The sequence below is a fragment of the Neodiprion lecontei genome, chromosome 4 (assembly GCF_021901455.1).
Source record: "Neodiprion lecontei isolate iyNeoLeco1 chromosome 4, iyNeoLeco1.1, whole genome shotgun sequence".
NCBI classification, from domain to species: Eukaryota; Metazoa; Arthropoda; class Insecta; order Hymenoptera; family Diprionidae; genus Neodiprion; species Neodiprion lecontei.
Window position 1 is genome coordinate 16,700,615 of NC_060263.1, and position 16,778 is coordinate 16,717,392.

A 16,778-nucleotide genomic window follows, 5' to 3' on the forward strand; every position below is an offset into this window, starting at 1 on the left:
TGATTGTCTAACCGTCGAACGGTACGTCGTCTGCTACAATGTAATGCGCATGCGTTGAAATTGGAGAGCATTTGTTTCTCAGGGCAACCGACCGTCATAAATTCAAATGACAAGTCGCCGGTGTGTATGAAACGTGAAAAATTTCGACAGCAGTCGGTGTTGAGCGCAACTGCCAGCGAGAAGTGTCAAAGTTTTTAAGGTTAGGTTCACGACGGTCGGTCGCCCTGGCGAACAATTGCTCTCGGATTCTAGCGCATGCGCGTTAAATTGTAACAGACGACGTATCATTGGGCCGTTAGATAATCACTCTGTACATGCCAGTGTATATATCTATACGTGTATAAAATACCAATTTCATGTGGTTGGTTCTTTTTGTATCATTTCAAAATTTAGCGATATAACAAAAATTGATCGACTAGAACAAAACAAAAATGAAATAGCGTTTTCACTGAAGATCCAATCCAATCCGTCGCTTGTGTTACAGAAATACAGAAATATAACTGTACATAATGCAGTTTTTAATCGCGTGGTCATGCAAATAATTTAGCAAATACGTGATTGAGAAAATCGAGTAAAGAAAAGTTCAGCTTTCACTTCATCGCGCAGGATAAAAGAGAACGAATTGGCAGTTTGATTCTGATATGCATGTAATAATAGATACGTTTTTGCGTATGTATTGCATGTGTATACAATATGTATATGTAGGGTACGTATATATATATATATATATATATATATATATATATATATATATATATATATAAATATATTTATTAATAATTTGTATATCGTTGTGTAATGTAGCGTGTTTTAGGTAAAGTTATAGGTATGTACATATATTGTCAATACCTACGTTTGAACCCCTCGGTCTTTGACGTTGGTAATTCGCAGCCGAGTGAGACATACCTGCCCCCCCGTAAAGCGCGTCCTCGTTAGAATTCTTAAAAGAAGTTTATAACAGGCGAAATTATAAGGAGGAGAAAACGGCAATAATAACAATAATAATGACGATGGTAATAACAACAACAATATAACATATAGGAATAAACGAAACGATATATATCATGTATACTATGTGTCTATAATCCAATGTAACGATGGTGATGAAAAATATTCAAAAAAAAAAAACAAAAAAGGACTGATTGTAAGAGAAAAATTACAACTTCATATATCTGTTCGAGCATGTCGAGTATGTATATGTTTGAAGTACGTGAACGGGTACATGTCTATATACAGACATACATATACATATATATATATATATATATATGTAATATATATATATGACATATATGTATAATATATATATAATAACAGTGATAACATAGAATTCGATGATAGAATATAATAAAACGTGGGTGTACAGTGTATTTGTGTGAGTGTGTGTGATTGATAAAAATTGCCTTTTGTCAAAAAACTGTGCAAAATAGTATATTGATATGTAAGCAAATACATATGTATATATATATATATATATATATGCAAACACACACACACATCTACATACATATATGTAATGTGAACCTGTGTACACACACATGCGTAAATGCACCGTTATGTGCATGTATATACGTGTACGTATATGCATCATACATACATATATATACATAATACGTGTGTTTGTGTGTGTGTATATACATGTATATATATATATATATATATATATATATATATATATATATATATATATAATATATAGAATAGGAAAAAGTTGTTCGCTAAACATTGTCTTGGAATCTGCGTTGTGATTTCTGCTGACTAACCTCATCCTTGTCCAAGCCGAGCTACGGAAAACCACTAATGTTAAATTTTCGTCACTTTTTGTTTTCACTTTTGTTAAATTTGTAATTGCATTTTTGTTTTTTTTTTGTTTTTCTTTATTCAATACTTTTGTTTCTTTGCAATTATTTAATTTTATTTCATATATTCGGTAGGTAATTTCGGTTTCTTTTTTTCGTTTTTCCGTCTCGTTTGTTCGGGTTATCAAATTTTCATCATCGATTTACTTCGGTTTCTTGTTCGTATCTTTTTCTCATTCTCTCTTTCATTCACTTCTCCTTCTTTTTCTGCGCTCGCGGATTTGTTTCTCTTTTCTCTTTTTTTTTTTTTGTATATTTGATATACGTTGACACGGTATTTTGGCAACGTTATTTGAAGGCAGAAAAAAGCGTGACTGTTGTTCGTACAGTATATCTTTTATACATACGTTCTGCAAATTTCGAATGAATTGCGAGAAAGGAGGAGAAAAAAAAATAAACAACGAAATTGTTTGTTATTATATAGCCAATTCTTGATGAGCGGAATTGTTCTTTTTCGGCAAAAATAAAAACATATCGGTATAAATTTCACCGATTGTTGAATTTGTTCGTCATCGCCGTTGTATGTATTCGAAGGAGAGATGAAGTCGTTGATATATTATGATATTATTTTGAACGAAAGAGAGAAAGAGAGAAAGATGGAGAGCAAATGAGAAAAATTAAAATAGAATGACGTATACGAATGAAATAATAGCATAATATGAATAAACGAATGAATTTCATTTGACAAAGTATAAAAATTTGTAAAGTTCTAGGATTTTACTGCGACATGACTAAAGTTGAATTGATATCATATTATATAATGTTTTATACATACATGTATAGTGAAGTACAAAATTTCTTTTCCTTTCTCTCTTTTTCTCGCGGCGTTATTGTAAAATTTCTTTTTTCCTTCCTCCGAATTCTGCAGTTTCATTTAATTTCATTCTATTCTATTTGACAATTTTTTTTTTTTTTTTTTGCTATCTTTTTTTCTCTTTCATCGCTTCGGCAAACAACTATTATTATATATTGCAGTATTTATGTATAGGTACGACAATATTAGTAATAATAATAACAATAACAACAATATAACAGCAACAATAATAACAATGACAATTAATAAATAATAGCAATAATCTATCACGGGAAACATAAATCAGATAAAATATGAACACAATTTTGGAGCAGAGAGAATCGAGGATATGAAAGTAATTGAAATTGTTTTTTGAAACAATTGTTCAATGACGGAGAATTTTGCATAGTTGAATCTGAACTGCGGCATTCATGTATTTGAATGAAAGAAAAATTTGAAGAAAAATAAAAAAATAACACCCTGCTGTCGATGATGAAACTAGCGAAGAGGGTTTTTGTTAAACACAACGAAGAATAAAGGCTAACGAAAGAAAAGAAAGAAAAGAAATTATTCCCTCACTTATATATACATGCATATATAATATATGTATATATATATATATTTGTTTATAGACAGTATATAATATTCTATACTCGTCCAGCAATTTATTTAGTATTGACTTTTCTCATTGGATCCGTTAATCTAAGAACTAGACGAAGACCAAGAAGGAGAAGAACAAGAAGAAGAATACGAACAAGGAGATTGATTATAAGATATAATAACGAATATGAGAATATAAACGAAAGGAAAGAAAAAAAAACAACAACTAAGCGCCAATTCTGGTAAATACATCTATAATAGACATAATTTCCGACTTAACGTCTCGTTTATGTGACAGTAACAAAATGTAATGGAAAAAAGATACTCCAAAAAATTAATAGTAAAAAAAAAAAAAAAAAAAAAAAAAAAAAAATAGTAGTAATGATAATACGATAATTCGAATAATGATATAAAAGTAGTATAACGAACATAGGGGCTAACATCGAATATATAACGACGCGTACGTACGGAACGTCGTCGGATAAAAATTCGACTATTTAAAAAAAAATGAAATTCTAAAAATTCTCGTCAACTTTTCATCACAGCAAGTTGAAGTAGGTATATTTTGTCCATCAACAAGGTACGTAGAGTTAGAGAAAAAAACGCGAGTTTTCATCCGACGTGGAACGCACGATGGGGAGGGATAAGAGATATACCGAAGAACAAGAAGGAGAAGAAGAAGAAGAAGAAGAAGATTGAAAAACATATGTAAAAAAAAGTTAGAAAAAAAAAACATCAAACGAAAGGGAAAAATGATTTGTGGGTTAAACGCGTCGAGTACGCCCGTAAAAATTTTTGATTATTCGTGGTATCGTTTTTTTTTTTCCCTCGTTTTTTTCTTTTTGCAAAGTTTTGTCCATGTACTTTCCGTTTCTCATATAATTCGTAACACATATCGATTGGGTTTTCGTAATTGTAATTATACTCATAAAATGTATTATCTTTGCTTTGAATCGTACCTCGTCCGTATTTGTGCCGAAGAATAGGAGGTCGAACGGTATTGCGGCGACCAGGTCGATTATGAACCAACCCTTTAGGTAGTGTACGGCGATTTTGCCAGGGTGCGAGACAACCTCGTCGTTCCTATTAACGAACGTTGTCCGAAAGTTTATCAGTATGTCGACGATGAAGGTGACGTCGACTGCGGGTGAAAAAGAGAAATCCAGGAAAAAAAATGAGAGCAAAAAAAGAAAAGGAAAACGATCGGAATATCGTTCGACGTCGCAGATGATAAAACACCCTCAACTCTATTTTATATGTACATGTATAATACAGCTTTACACTCGACTTTACGCTATATCATCCCAACTTTAAACGTCGAATTTCCTGCAATTATATACCGGGAGAATCTCTTGAAACTTGAAAATCAACCGCGCATGCGCCAAATAATTCAATCTCATTGGTCGGCGAAATCTTCCCGCAGCGATATTCTTGTCTGCGATGCGGGCGAGCCAACGTACGCAAAATGTGTACGTTTGAATTTTCAAAGAGCATAAGCGTTAAATTCCGACCGTTCTTTGAAGAATCAACTTTCCGACCCAACAACAAATGCTTCCCAAACCCTTCCGAGTCGCTGCCTCGATTATTTGAGATCCTAACCTCGAAAATTCGTACCAACTACATCGCCGCCAGAAACAGAGTTTGACAGCTGAAACTCGGGATGGCCAGCCTGCAACGAGGAGCCGATAAAACTCGCGCATGCGCGTTTGATTTTCAAGTTTCAAGAGATTATCCCGGTATATATATATACCTACTTTGATCGGTGGTCGACGGAAAGGAGATTCCTTTATCTTCAAACCGTGCATCATGATTTTGCGTAACTTGACCCTAATAGGTCACACCTCGGTAGAAGCTGATTAGAAAACACCTAACTCTGGTGTGACGGTTATAATCCAAGTAACTCTACCGGGAATGACAAAAAATAATCGATAATTTTTCCGATTAATCACATATAATCGATTATATTTCAAACTCGATTATTTTTTCTCACAATCCGTTTCTGTTTTTTACTCCCATGAACGACGCAATACAATATCAATTAATACGATTCAAGTATCAATTATTATCATTGTCTTATTTACTAATTAGCTATTTGATATAACAAGTATAAGGTTAATCAATGTTTTTACCTGAAATTGAAAAATATTTCGAATGAAACTAGAAATTATCGAAAAACTGTTCCGCCATTAAGACTACATACTGAAATTTAATAGATTTTCGTTTCAAATGCGGTGTTTCAAAAAAAAAAATATTAAATAATCGATTGATCGATTAATTCTTACCGATTCAATCCAGTCACGTTCGACAATTTTTTTCGATTCCATTATTTTTAGCTTAGTGGCCATCGCCAATTACTCTACGGACCTCGACGATAAAACGGTCAACTTGTTCGCACGCGCATAGAAGCTAGTTGTTTTATCATCGGACTTCCGTAGAGTTACTTGGATTATAATCGTGACACAATCAGCCTCCCTTAAGTTGAGCGAACTTTGTCAGGGACCATCGTTTTCTACTTTTCGTCGACCAGCCGAACCTCCCCCCTCGTACTTCATAATTTCAGAATGCAAGTAGAACCGAGCTCTTACCGATTAGGTCGATCACGACGATGGGATTGCTCGTGTAGTTTTTGCTCTTCTTCGTGTAGTCAGGCTCGGACAGCAAAAAGGCAGCGACGTACGGCGTGAATATAGCCGTGTACATCACGAGGAGAAGTATCAGCCAGTCCCACACCGCCTTGAACGGCGAGTAATGGAGTATCGTCCATTTGTGGATACGGGGCGACTGCAATTTGTACTCCGGAAGTACGTCGGCGCCGAGGGAGAGCACCTGGAACAAAAATCGCAAATTTATCGACCCTACGCCCATTTTTTTTTGTCGCGTCTGAGGAACCAAAAAATCCCGCCTTTCCAACCGCGCACGACAAAATTCCAAAACGGACTTTTAAATAACGCATTGACTTTTCCGATGGATTGTCATTTTCATTAATCATTAAGTTTATGACGCATAGCGTGAAAAAGATTTTCATTTGATTGTTAAATTCAATGGTTAACGTATGATTTTTTGACAAAAATATTTACAACCCCGTTCCTTACCATTGCACCCGAAAGATCGCTGCGATTCGCTGTTTCTCAACCCGATCGTATTTTCATAGACGCGAAATACTCGAAACAGCGGAGTCTGACTTCCGCAAGGGTTAAAGGCTGCGGTTGTACTCTATGTGGGATGTTACCTACATGCACCCTATAAGCGCGTCTCGTCAATAATTCAATAGACGGACCTCGATTTGCAACCCCAGCATCGGAGCTCAGGTACAATTGTGAGTGGGCGGGTTAATCACTCTGAAGATGAAAAAAAAAAAATAAAAATTCCAAATAAATTGTATACATTCTGAAGAAAACGAGCGGCTCGATTATCGTAGGTATCGATTCTTTATCCGTAGGAAAAAACGGACACGTACCGGTGTAAGCGTGCACTAGGGTGGTTCTTATATTTTAGTCATATCGGAATTTCTTCCCGCTTCCATCCCCCCAAGAGTAATCAACATGTATGGAAAAAAATCTAGCCAAGTCCCCGAATGTTTTCGTCAACTCTAACACACACCGCCAAGCAGTCGAATTTTTGTGTGAAGAAATGCATACATATGAAATTTTGTTTAAAAAAAAAACTGTGTATTACGAATAAAAACAATTTTCTTAAAAAAAAAACAATTCAAATGCATGCATATTTCCGTACAAAAATACGACTGCTGGGATCTGAAAAATTGGAAAAATTCGGAGACTTGGCCAGATTTTTTTTTACACATGTCGGTTATTTTTATTTGGGAAGGGGGGGAGCGCGAAGAAATTCCGACATGAGCAAAATAAGAACCACCCTAGTGTTCGCAGTATATTATATCCAACAGTATCCACAAAGCCACGAGTATAACAATCGGTAGGCGAAAAATCGATCTTCGTCTATAAGTTTACATCGGCGTTATACGGCGCGTATGGACAGGTGGAGGTATTTATAGAGACGGAGATACAATGGTGCGGATAATTTACGAGTCATTTACAAACTGAGAAGGGTAATAAAAAAGCGTTCAACGCGCGCTTTTCTCTCTCCGTGCCGAAAGCTTCCGCTTCTGTACAACACAAGCGAACTTCTTGTATTCTCAAACCTAGCGGACAAAAAAACGTGTGTCCGTATACGATATTCAACGCGTGAGCAAGGCTTGGGTCCGAGTGTACACGAGGTGTGTCGAGATACCAGATACGGACTGAAGCGGACGAAGAATGCGATAGCGAAAATCGCGACCCTTCGACCGGCTGCCGAAACTCGTACTGAAAGCCGAAGGGAGCAGCCTTTTAATCATATTCCTAACCGACAGACAGGATCCGCCCTTCCCAGCCATTTCGTTTTGCAAGTATAATGGAGTGGCTGCGAACGGCCGGGAAGTAGAAGGAGTAACTGGAACCATTCATCCGACCGCGTATGATCGTGTTTCAAAAACGCGGTATCACCATCGTGCGATCGTATACCTGCAGCACGATCATTTCCATGACCGATGCGAAACGCGGAGTAATTCGACCATGGCCTCCTCACATCGTCATTGGGGTCATTACCGTGGTCAGCGCCGAGTTGAAGGGCTGTTTCTTTCTGCCACGACGCCTGAGGCAGTAGCGAGCAATCTTCTTCCACATTATCGGTACCCGAGGTGGTCATCCGATCGGTTCATCTTCGATGCGAAAGTTGGCACAAAGGGCAGGATTGAACACTGTGCACGAAACGGTGATCACCATGCACCATGCGGAACGGTACTGCACACACTCACTCACTCTCTCTCTCTCTCTTTCTCTCTCTTTCCGGTCAACTCTCCGACTCTCCGTGCATGGAGACGCCACGCACGTGCACTGTACCGGGATTTACGGTATGCACTCTATTTACGGACCCAGCGTTTAGTGGGAGAGGAGATGAGAGGAGAGGAGAGGAGAGACACGTGGGCGTGTGCACGGTGCACCAAACGCGCACAGACTAAACAGAGTTGGTGCAGCGCCGCGAGGCCTTCCGAATAATCGGAAAGAGCTGGCCGACGATGCCGACGGTCGACTGGGCCAAGATGAGGCATAAAAATCGGAAATAGTCACTGCCGGCAACGGCCGAACGTCGAAAGCTGATCCGAATTGATGTACCACTCGGCATCGCCACGTGCTGCACGCTGAGTTAAGGATGGATCGGCTGGACCGTCTGCGTGGAAAGTTTGGAGGGAGGAAGAAAATAATTTCGAAACATGTCCAGGAATGTTATTTGCGCCGATGACGGTCACCTCGAATGGTTATCGACACGTTTGGACTACCCAATTGTTGACCCTTTTGTTTTTCAAAATTATAAATTCACGGCACTAATTGCGAGTCTCTCGACGACTGAAACCAATTGTCAGAGGGTTAGACGCTGGATATTTATTTTTTGGTAATTTTAGAAACAAACGTCAAACGGATACAACCGAAAAAGGTCGATAATTGGGACAGGGTCAGTAATTGGTACGCTTATCTTACCGCGTCGTAGGAATGATTCTGAATAAATTCTAACGACAAAATTTACGATACCAGGTCAACAATTTGAAAAAAGGTTTGATCACTAGAACGATCAAAAACGTGAAAGCTCCGGTGCTTTTCAGCCGATCTCTGATGTTTTTGGGCTCGTTATGGACACCGTGCGGATTTCCAGAGATCAGTTGAAAAATATTTGATACAAACTTAGGGTACAACAGATGTTACTCGACAATTGGATCCTCCCGTTGCAATTACACTGTACCGTGAGATATCTTGAATGTTCATCGGAAAATTCGTTGGCATTTGGTTAGTGAGGAAAATAGGCTAGGAAATGTTGGAACCGGATGAAAAACAGCGGAGATTAATGATTTCGAACGTTCTAATCGTACGCGAAACTAAACCTTTTCTCACATCGTTGATACGCAATTAGCTGGTTTTATTTGGATTTCCTCGGTGTTATTTCTATGGCACAGTAGGAGCGTTGTTTCGTATCGCATTCACCAAAGTCATAGGCCGAAACCAAATTACGCCAGAGATCTTGTGAATGGTTTTTTCGCATCTCCCAATAACTTTTGACATAGACGGTAAGGCGGATTCATCCGTAACTACTGTAACGAATATACAGCCGAGAGCCGGGATCCGACGTACCTATATACTGTGTATTTACTCAAGGGAGTATCAATACACTATCCTGTGTTGAATGCTTTCGATGATAATTCTCTGCTTCGACTATAAACCGAAACTGACTAAGACTAGAACTCTTGGATTAACTGCACAGAACGCCGGATCAACAATTGTAAGCTTATAAACGAGGCCTTTCAACTATCGCGACACCTTTTCCACCATCACCAAGCGTTGCGAATTTCATTCGCGAATCAAGGTAACGATCCGGACGGTCGTTCCCGAGCTTTAAACGCGAATTATCGGATATCGGCGCTTGATTGATCGAAACGATACTTTTCCGCTTTGGCAATGGTTGCGCCATTATACGTATATTACAAAGCTTCTCTGGAATCAGATGTAAGTTACGCGCTTTTTCACTCTTCACACATTGACATTCCGATCATATCGACAGAGTTTTATAGTCGTTGTTGATCTACAGTCCTTCAACTATTCTCGTTATTCATTATAACCGGAAGATATCGCGATTATTGATGCAAAATGGAAACGAGTATTCATCGTAACTGTGTTGGAAAGTCTAAAATGTTTTTGGCATTATTTTTTTTATACGGTGTTTCGCATCTCGTTGCGACTATTGCGATAATCTGATTTCGAAGGTGGAACAAGTGAAGTGATACGTGGTTTAAAACCGTTATTCAACTATGGACAGAACTTGGAAAATATCTAGTGAACTAAAGAAACGGAATATGCAATATTGCGCGATCAGCAAAAAAAATTACTATCCGCTGTCATCGAGAATTAATATAAAATAATTGAAATTTCCCTCAGCGCTGGTAATTTCGACAGGTGCTCATCCATTTTGCAGAGTCGAATTGGTAATGATAAGAATGTAAATGCCTGATCTTACGCATCGCCAAGTTTTCTGTGTTCAATTTCTATCGTCCGTTATTTTCCTTTTTCGACTTGAACGAGTTTCTCGTTTCAAAGTTCCGAGAATCACCCCGGGCTGCTGATTCGTTCGAGTATATATATACATACATATATATATGACGTGTTCCATGCCAACTGAAAGGTCATTTTCTCTGACCCCCGCCAATTTGCTTTATTATTTTTTATATGATTCTACAACCTAAAAAAAGCACTCACCATTTTTTTCGGATTTTTCGTCCCAACCATTCTTTTTTAAAAAATGTTACAACCATGACAAATGTTTTGTATGTAAAATACAAAAAATACAAAAAATCAAATCTCCACTCTGAACTATGGCTCAAGATGTTTGTTTTAGGACCCAGAAATTATGTGAATTTTTGCAAAAAAAAAAAAAAATGGCGTTCTTTTTTTAGGACCATAAAAGGGTTTGTAACATTTTTTAAAATGAGAGCCTGATTTTAAATCTGAAGAATTAATTTCAACGAATCTATAATGAACGAAATATACGGTTTTGCAATTTGATCATATCGCGTGTGTGATGACATAAGGTCATAAGTCAAAGTAAATATACCTTTTGCTGTTGACAAAAGACAAAAGGGCGTATATTTTTTCTGTTAATCGTATCCAGGCTTAAAACATGAAAATATTGTCAGAAACGTTGAAATTCAATATCAGTTTAATTAAGAGCAACACGTTGTACGTACTGATACATTCGACCGTTTTTGTCGCATTAATCGCATAAGCTCAGAGCCGCTAAAAATTATTATCGTTATTTCTATCAATCCGATAATTGACAACTTGGATAATAGAAGAACAGAAAACCGACATCCTCACTGCGTAACTTTGTTAGTTTAAATTTTTTATGCGTTTTGGAACTCTTCAAAGCGTTAGCGAAAAAAATAAAAAAATAAATAGCGGTTACGACCTTTTGTTTCTTGTGTTTTTTTCCATGTATACTCATGGACGGAAAAAATTTGTATCTGCCTAATAAGCACGCGATAAAAAAAGAAAAAACACGCTTCGCTTCAATCGCCTGGCAAAAAATACACAATTTTAACAATAATTCCAAAGTATTGTTAAGCCTGTTTCGTCTGAGCGTAAATTGCGCAGCACATCACGTACTTGAACAAAAAAAATTTGTTCAGCTTTATGCAAACACCTACCTACGTATGAAACGATTAAATTTCACGAAACACCCACGAAGCGTGCAAAAACTTTAGTTATGTATGCGAGGCATCTTTGTGAAATCTGTCAAGATTTTAATTTCGACTTGCTTTATTTTGTCAAATTTTCTTCTACCAAACTAAAGGGCGTACATGATTTTTTCCAAATTTTCATCCCAATTTGTTCTTTAATTATGAAGTTTTGAAGAATTTCCTGTTTCAGCATTTCAAATGATTATGAAACTTGCATACGAAAAGAGATGTTGAATCAAGTTAAAACAAGGTTACGCCGTATTGACGTGTATATTCGTGTAAAAAAATGTAAAGAAATGATATTACAGATTTCTCAAATCCATTAAACAAATATTATATTGTAAGGCCATTAATTCGTGTAATAAAGAGATATTTTGAAGAGGCATGGTATTTCACTTGATCACTTTAAGTGAGCGGAAATCAATTTGGTTCTCTTAAAAATTTAGGGTTTAAGAATGGTCACTATTACTGATTTTGTGTACCTACAACTACGCTTGACAAAAGTGAACCGACGGACGGTAATCGGTTTCTTAGACTTGGCCAAAGCTTTCGACACGGCCAGTCATGACAAACTATTAAAAAAGTTGGAGGATATTGATTTTCGAGGCATTGTTCTGTAGTTATTAGATAATTACCTAAAAAACAGATCTCAATCAGTCAAGATGAAAAATGTTAAAGGTAGCTATAAATGTGTAAATATCGGAGTGGCACAGGGAACAATACTGGGTTCATTGTTCTTCATTATCTACATAAATAGCCTGTTCAGAACTGGTTCTTAATATTATTGCAAATGCAAATATTACCGCTGTTCTTTGTGGCGCTGACGATTAAATTGGTTTGAAAAAAAGTGTCAACGATTAAACTGGGAATAACTAAGTATTGGTTGTATAAGAATAGCCTTTCATTTATCGTAGCCTAATCAGTACGCATTACTTTTGGAAATTAGATACCGTGATTCCGTACCGAACGAGTTCGAAGCGGTTATTGATGGTGCTCGGTTAAGGTCATGTAGTCTCCTGCCTTTACCGACCGAGTAAACTCGACCTATTTCTTCTTATGTTAAATAAACAAAAGGATTGAAAGTGTTGACATTTCGCCGGTGCGTCGCAACCAAAAAACGCGCGACCGTGCTCCCAGCAAAACGTGAGAGCATCTTTTATTTACGAAATTATTTCAATTCCTAGTTCTCGTCTAGCGACCTTAATATTGTACGAAAACAGTCTCACGATGGCTCACTTTACTCTTCGTTCTTGCCGGGATTGCGCAAAGTATCCCAGTTATGAACTTTTTGGCCCCTGAAATACGGGTAATATGGGTATAGTAACACGTGTCAAAAAACTAGACATTTTTTTTAACGATTTTCGGGATATGAGTAACTTTCCTGAATTTCGTTACAAAAGAGCGTTGCACCGTCAAAATTTGAACCTTATCTGTTCGTTTGTTTATTTAATATAGGAAGGAAAGGGGTGAGTTTGCTCGATCGGTAAAGGTTGGAATACCACATGACCTTAACTAGGAAAACGCATTGAAAGTACCTCGGGATACATATTGACCAGTGCATCAGTGATCAGTTTGTGACGATACTTATTGTTAATTTAAAATTCACGAAGAACCAATTATTTTCAAAAGCACAAATTAGGAAGGATATTTTTCTCAATCAAGCAAAATGTGACCAGCATGATAGAAGACGAAATTGTTTTGTGAAAAATTCAACAAATTCGGTGTCTTTTAGGAGATACAATTGCTTCACACTTATCCACGAATCTATCATTCAAGAGGAAAAAAAACAACATATTTTTATCTTTTCGTCTTACGATTATATTGTTCATTTGAAAAATTGAAAGATAGAAGTTTTGCGGAAATCCGTAACCAAGGAGATCAAGTTATGATAAGAATTACGAAAGAATTGTGAATACTCCGTTTGACAGGCAAAATTAAATGAAACTTTGACGCGAAAATCTTATCCGATTGCAGTAAATATTCATTCTTCGAATTTTTCCAACACGAAAGATTGCCAAGGTTAAGTCTTGAGTCATTTTTAACAAGGGATCAATGGTAACCTTTGATTTAACCTTGAACCTCATCTTCGAGGTAATTTTGAGATCAACTTCCGTTTTTCAAATGGGAATCATCGTTTTTGGTGTCAGAATCGGAAAGAGCGATAAATTTTAAGTTTAAGTATGCGTTAAAGTCTAGGGTCAACGTGACCTCCACGGGTCGAATAAAGGTGAAAAAGTATCCTTGGTAACAATAACGCGAATAATTTTGAGCATCCGCATCTTTCGCAAAATGTTGCACACAAAAGTTGTCAGGTTCGGCCAGGACGATCTGATTAATAAAACCTTAGCTTCGATTCAACATGATCGATTCGACACTCTGACTAAGCACGAAGATCAAAAACAGTATGTCATTCAAATTGTAAGTGAATATAAAAAGAAATTTCCAAATGTCACTAAGAAATGTTTAATAAAACAAATTGTGTTCATTAGTAAGTTAAAAATTTATAAATCCTGTCACATTTGTTCAAATAAATTGCAAAATTTTAAGAGTAACTCAGATTTTAAATTAAATTTTCTGGTTATCGGAATATTTAGCACTAATTTTACTTATAATACAGTTGAAATGAGATATTTTTTTTGCAATAAACAATTAATTTTTACATAAATAATGACAATTTTTCGGTCAAAATAAAAAAAAAACGAATAAATTATTTTTAGTTTAACTTTTGAGCAAGTAAATTTATCGAAAAAAGTTAAGAGAAAGTTTTTGTAGAGCGTTCAATTTTCTACAAAAATACTTGTTTGGCATTGCCATGTATGAACTGGCATCGAAACAAAAAAATTAATTGTAAAACGTGCCAAAACCCCATGTTATTTAAATGGGAAATGTATCGTCTTTGTGGCAGGGTTCCATATCAATATCAAGGGCTTATATGGGTCTGATATTATCTTCAGGTCACGAGCTAAAAATTTTAGGGGCCCTGCAAAGTCAAAAACCAAATTAGTAAAAAACGGACACCCTACTATATATACACCAAAAAAAAAAAATGTAAGCAGGAAATTTGTTTTCAAATTCGTAACCACAGACCAATCTTTTTGCTTAACCGGTTTTTTCGTCACGTTCACAGCGGAGGCTCTGATTTATAACATGCATTTTTTCCGAATTATCCGTACGCTGATTTTTACAAGTAAGAAAAAATTGGAATTTTCGAAAAAACGAATATTTTTTCCCGCCAATTTGAATTTCGTAATTCCGACTTCAAAACCGTAATCAGCGATTCCCAAAACCTATGCATCACCTGTGACGTTCTAAATTCGTTCACTGGAAGAATGTGCAAATGAGATATTGTTCTTTAAAATTTCGCCCAATTTCCCAAACGATTTCGGATGGAACTAAAACTGCGAAATAGCATTCGCAAGATTCCCCCCCCCCCCCCCCCCCCCGTTAAAAAAGAAACCCAAATTCCGCCACAACCTAGTATCGGTGTATCAAATGTCGGCCGGCTACCTCTTTCCTGATGGCCCCCTTGACCGGAACGGTTTGAATCGGCGGCCCGTTCTCAACGAGTAGGCTCTTGGTGCTGCCGCCCCTGACCCTGACGCTACTCCAGCGCTGCCTGGGGGCGAGTTCGGCGATCCTCTCGCCGCGTTCGCCGTCGCGAAGCGAGCCGCCGCCCTTGGCCCTGAGGGCGCCTAAGATCACGGGGGCGGTGGGGGCGGCGGGGGCGACGGGGACCTGCAGCTGGCCCAGAAGGTGCTCTGACATGGCCCTGGGCGACTTGAGGCAGGCCATATTGGTTTCCTGGCGGCGGGACGGGGGCGGCGATTCTAACTGATCCAGCAGCCGCGTTGACGCCGAGGAATAATTCCCGCCGCGGGCATTTGAACCGCAGCCCGCCCCCCGGAGCAGAAGCTGTTTACGTCGTATCACCACCGGCGGCGGAAGCCGTCCGAAAATCGTCGAGGAGACCCGCCCCCCACCCCCCAATACCGCCGCCGCCGCCGCCGCCTCCTCCTCTTCCTCCTCCGTCGATAAAGAGGACGACGATGATATCGAGCGGGATCTCGACTGCAGTCGGGATCTGACTGTTTTCTTTAGGAAGTCAATCTTGGATGATTATCTCTCTTTGGTTTTTCGGTTTTTTACCTTGTGTATTATTTTGGTCTGTTTTTACTTATCGAGATTTTTCTTACGGCAAGCCTTTTATTTATCACACACGAATTTGTTAGTAATACCCAACTTGCCCCGATTCCCTTCGCTTTCTCTGTCGATAAAGTGGGCGAGGATATCGAGCGCGATTTCGATTGCACTTGGGAATTGACGTTTTTCTTTTGCAGGTCAATCTTGGATGACGTTGTTTTTTTTTTTTTTTTGTATTTTATTCTTAGATTTCGATTCGTATATTGTGCGTTCTTTCTTTTTGTTTCTCGTTTTCGTATATCTTTTTTGTGGCAAGTTTTATGTTTCACTCACGATCTTATTAATTCGCACCTTCTCCACCTTCTCTCCTTCGTTGATAAAGAGGATGACGAGGATATTGATTGGAATCTATCTCGATTGAATTTGTTTTTTCTTCGTTTTATATTTGATGTAATTTTTGTGTTGTAGTTTTTTTTTTCCTTTTTTTTTCTTTCAGCAAACCTTCTCTTTATCTCTCACAATTTTATTATTATTATACAGGAATAACTTGCGTAGGAATTTTATTTTCTACAATCGTTTTAGTTTCGTTTTATCTTTTTCATTATCATTGACACACTCGTCTTTGTTACTCAACGCGTTCGATAACACCGAAAAAATTAGAACGTAATCTTTTATTTATGTACGAGCTTTTTTTTTTAATATCTTTTCTTTTAAATTTGGTGCTGTTTCTTTATCGTGCAATATCAATATATTGGTTATTGGTGTTGGTGTTATTATTATTATTGTTATTCATATTAGAGTATTTGATATTAATTATAATCGTGTTTCAATTCATCAATACACGCAAATACAACTCATTCGACAACTCGTTTTTCTCTCGTGCGTAGAATTGTTGTACGATAAGGTACTACACATTTTGTAGATTTCACAACCGTGATAAAATTTACCCAGCGGATTATCCTTTCTCTCTCTTTCTCTGTCATCCTACTTTTAAAACGCTGTCCCAGTCGTCCCATGTATTATGCACAGCAGCTTTTTCGCTAATTAACCCGATTCTACCTGTACACGGCCATGTACGTTCTTACCATTTATTATGTATACGTACAGGTAA

General features: G+C 37.5%; 1 protein-coding gene across 3 annotated transcripts in view; it reads right to left on the minus strand.

Annotated features, from left to right (window-relative positions):
• Positions 1-16,778, minus strand: part of LOC107225576 (potassium voltage-gated channel subfamily H member 2) — an 80,665-nt gene that overhangs the window by 18,620 nt on the left and 45,267 nt on the right. For 2 of the 3 annotated variants that reach the window (XM_046739134.1, XM_046739132.1), the window contains exons 10-12: positions 5,838-6,078; positions 4,212-4,393; positions 1,764-1,784 (exon numbers count right to left, since the gene is read on the minus strand). In XM_046739134.1, the coding sequence (XP_046595090.1) occupies positions 1,764-1,784; positions 4,212-4,393; positions 5,838-6,078 (444 nt within the window). The remainder of the gene's footprint in view (positions 1-1,763; positions 1,785-4,211; positions 4,394-5,837; positions 6,079-16,778) is intronic. The other variant, XM_046739133.1, reaches the window with a different exon arrangement.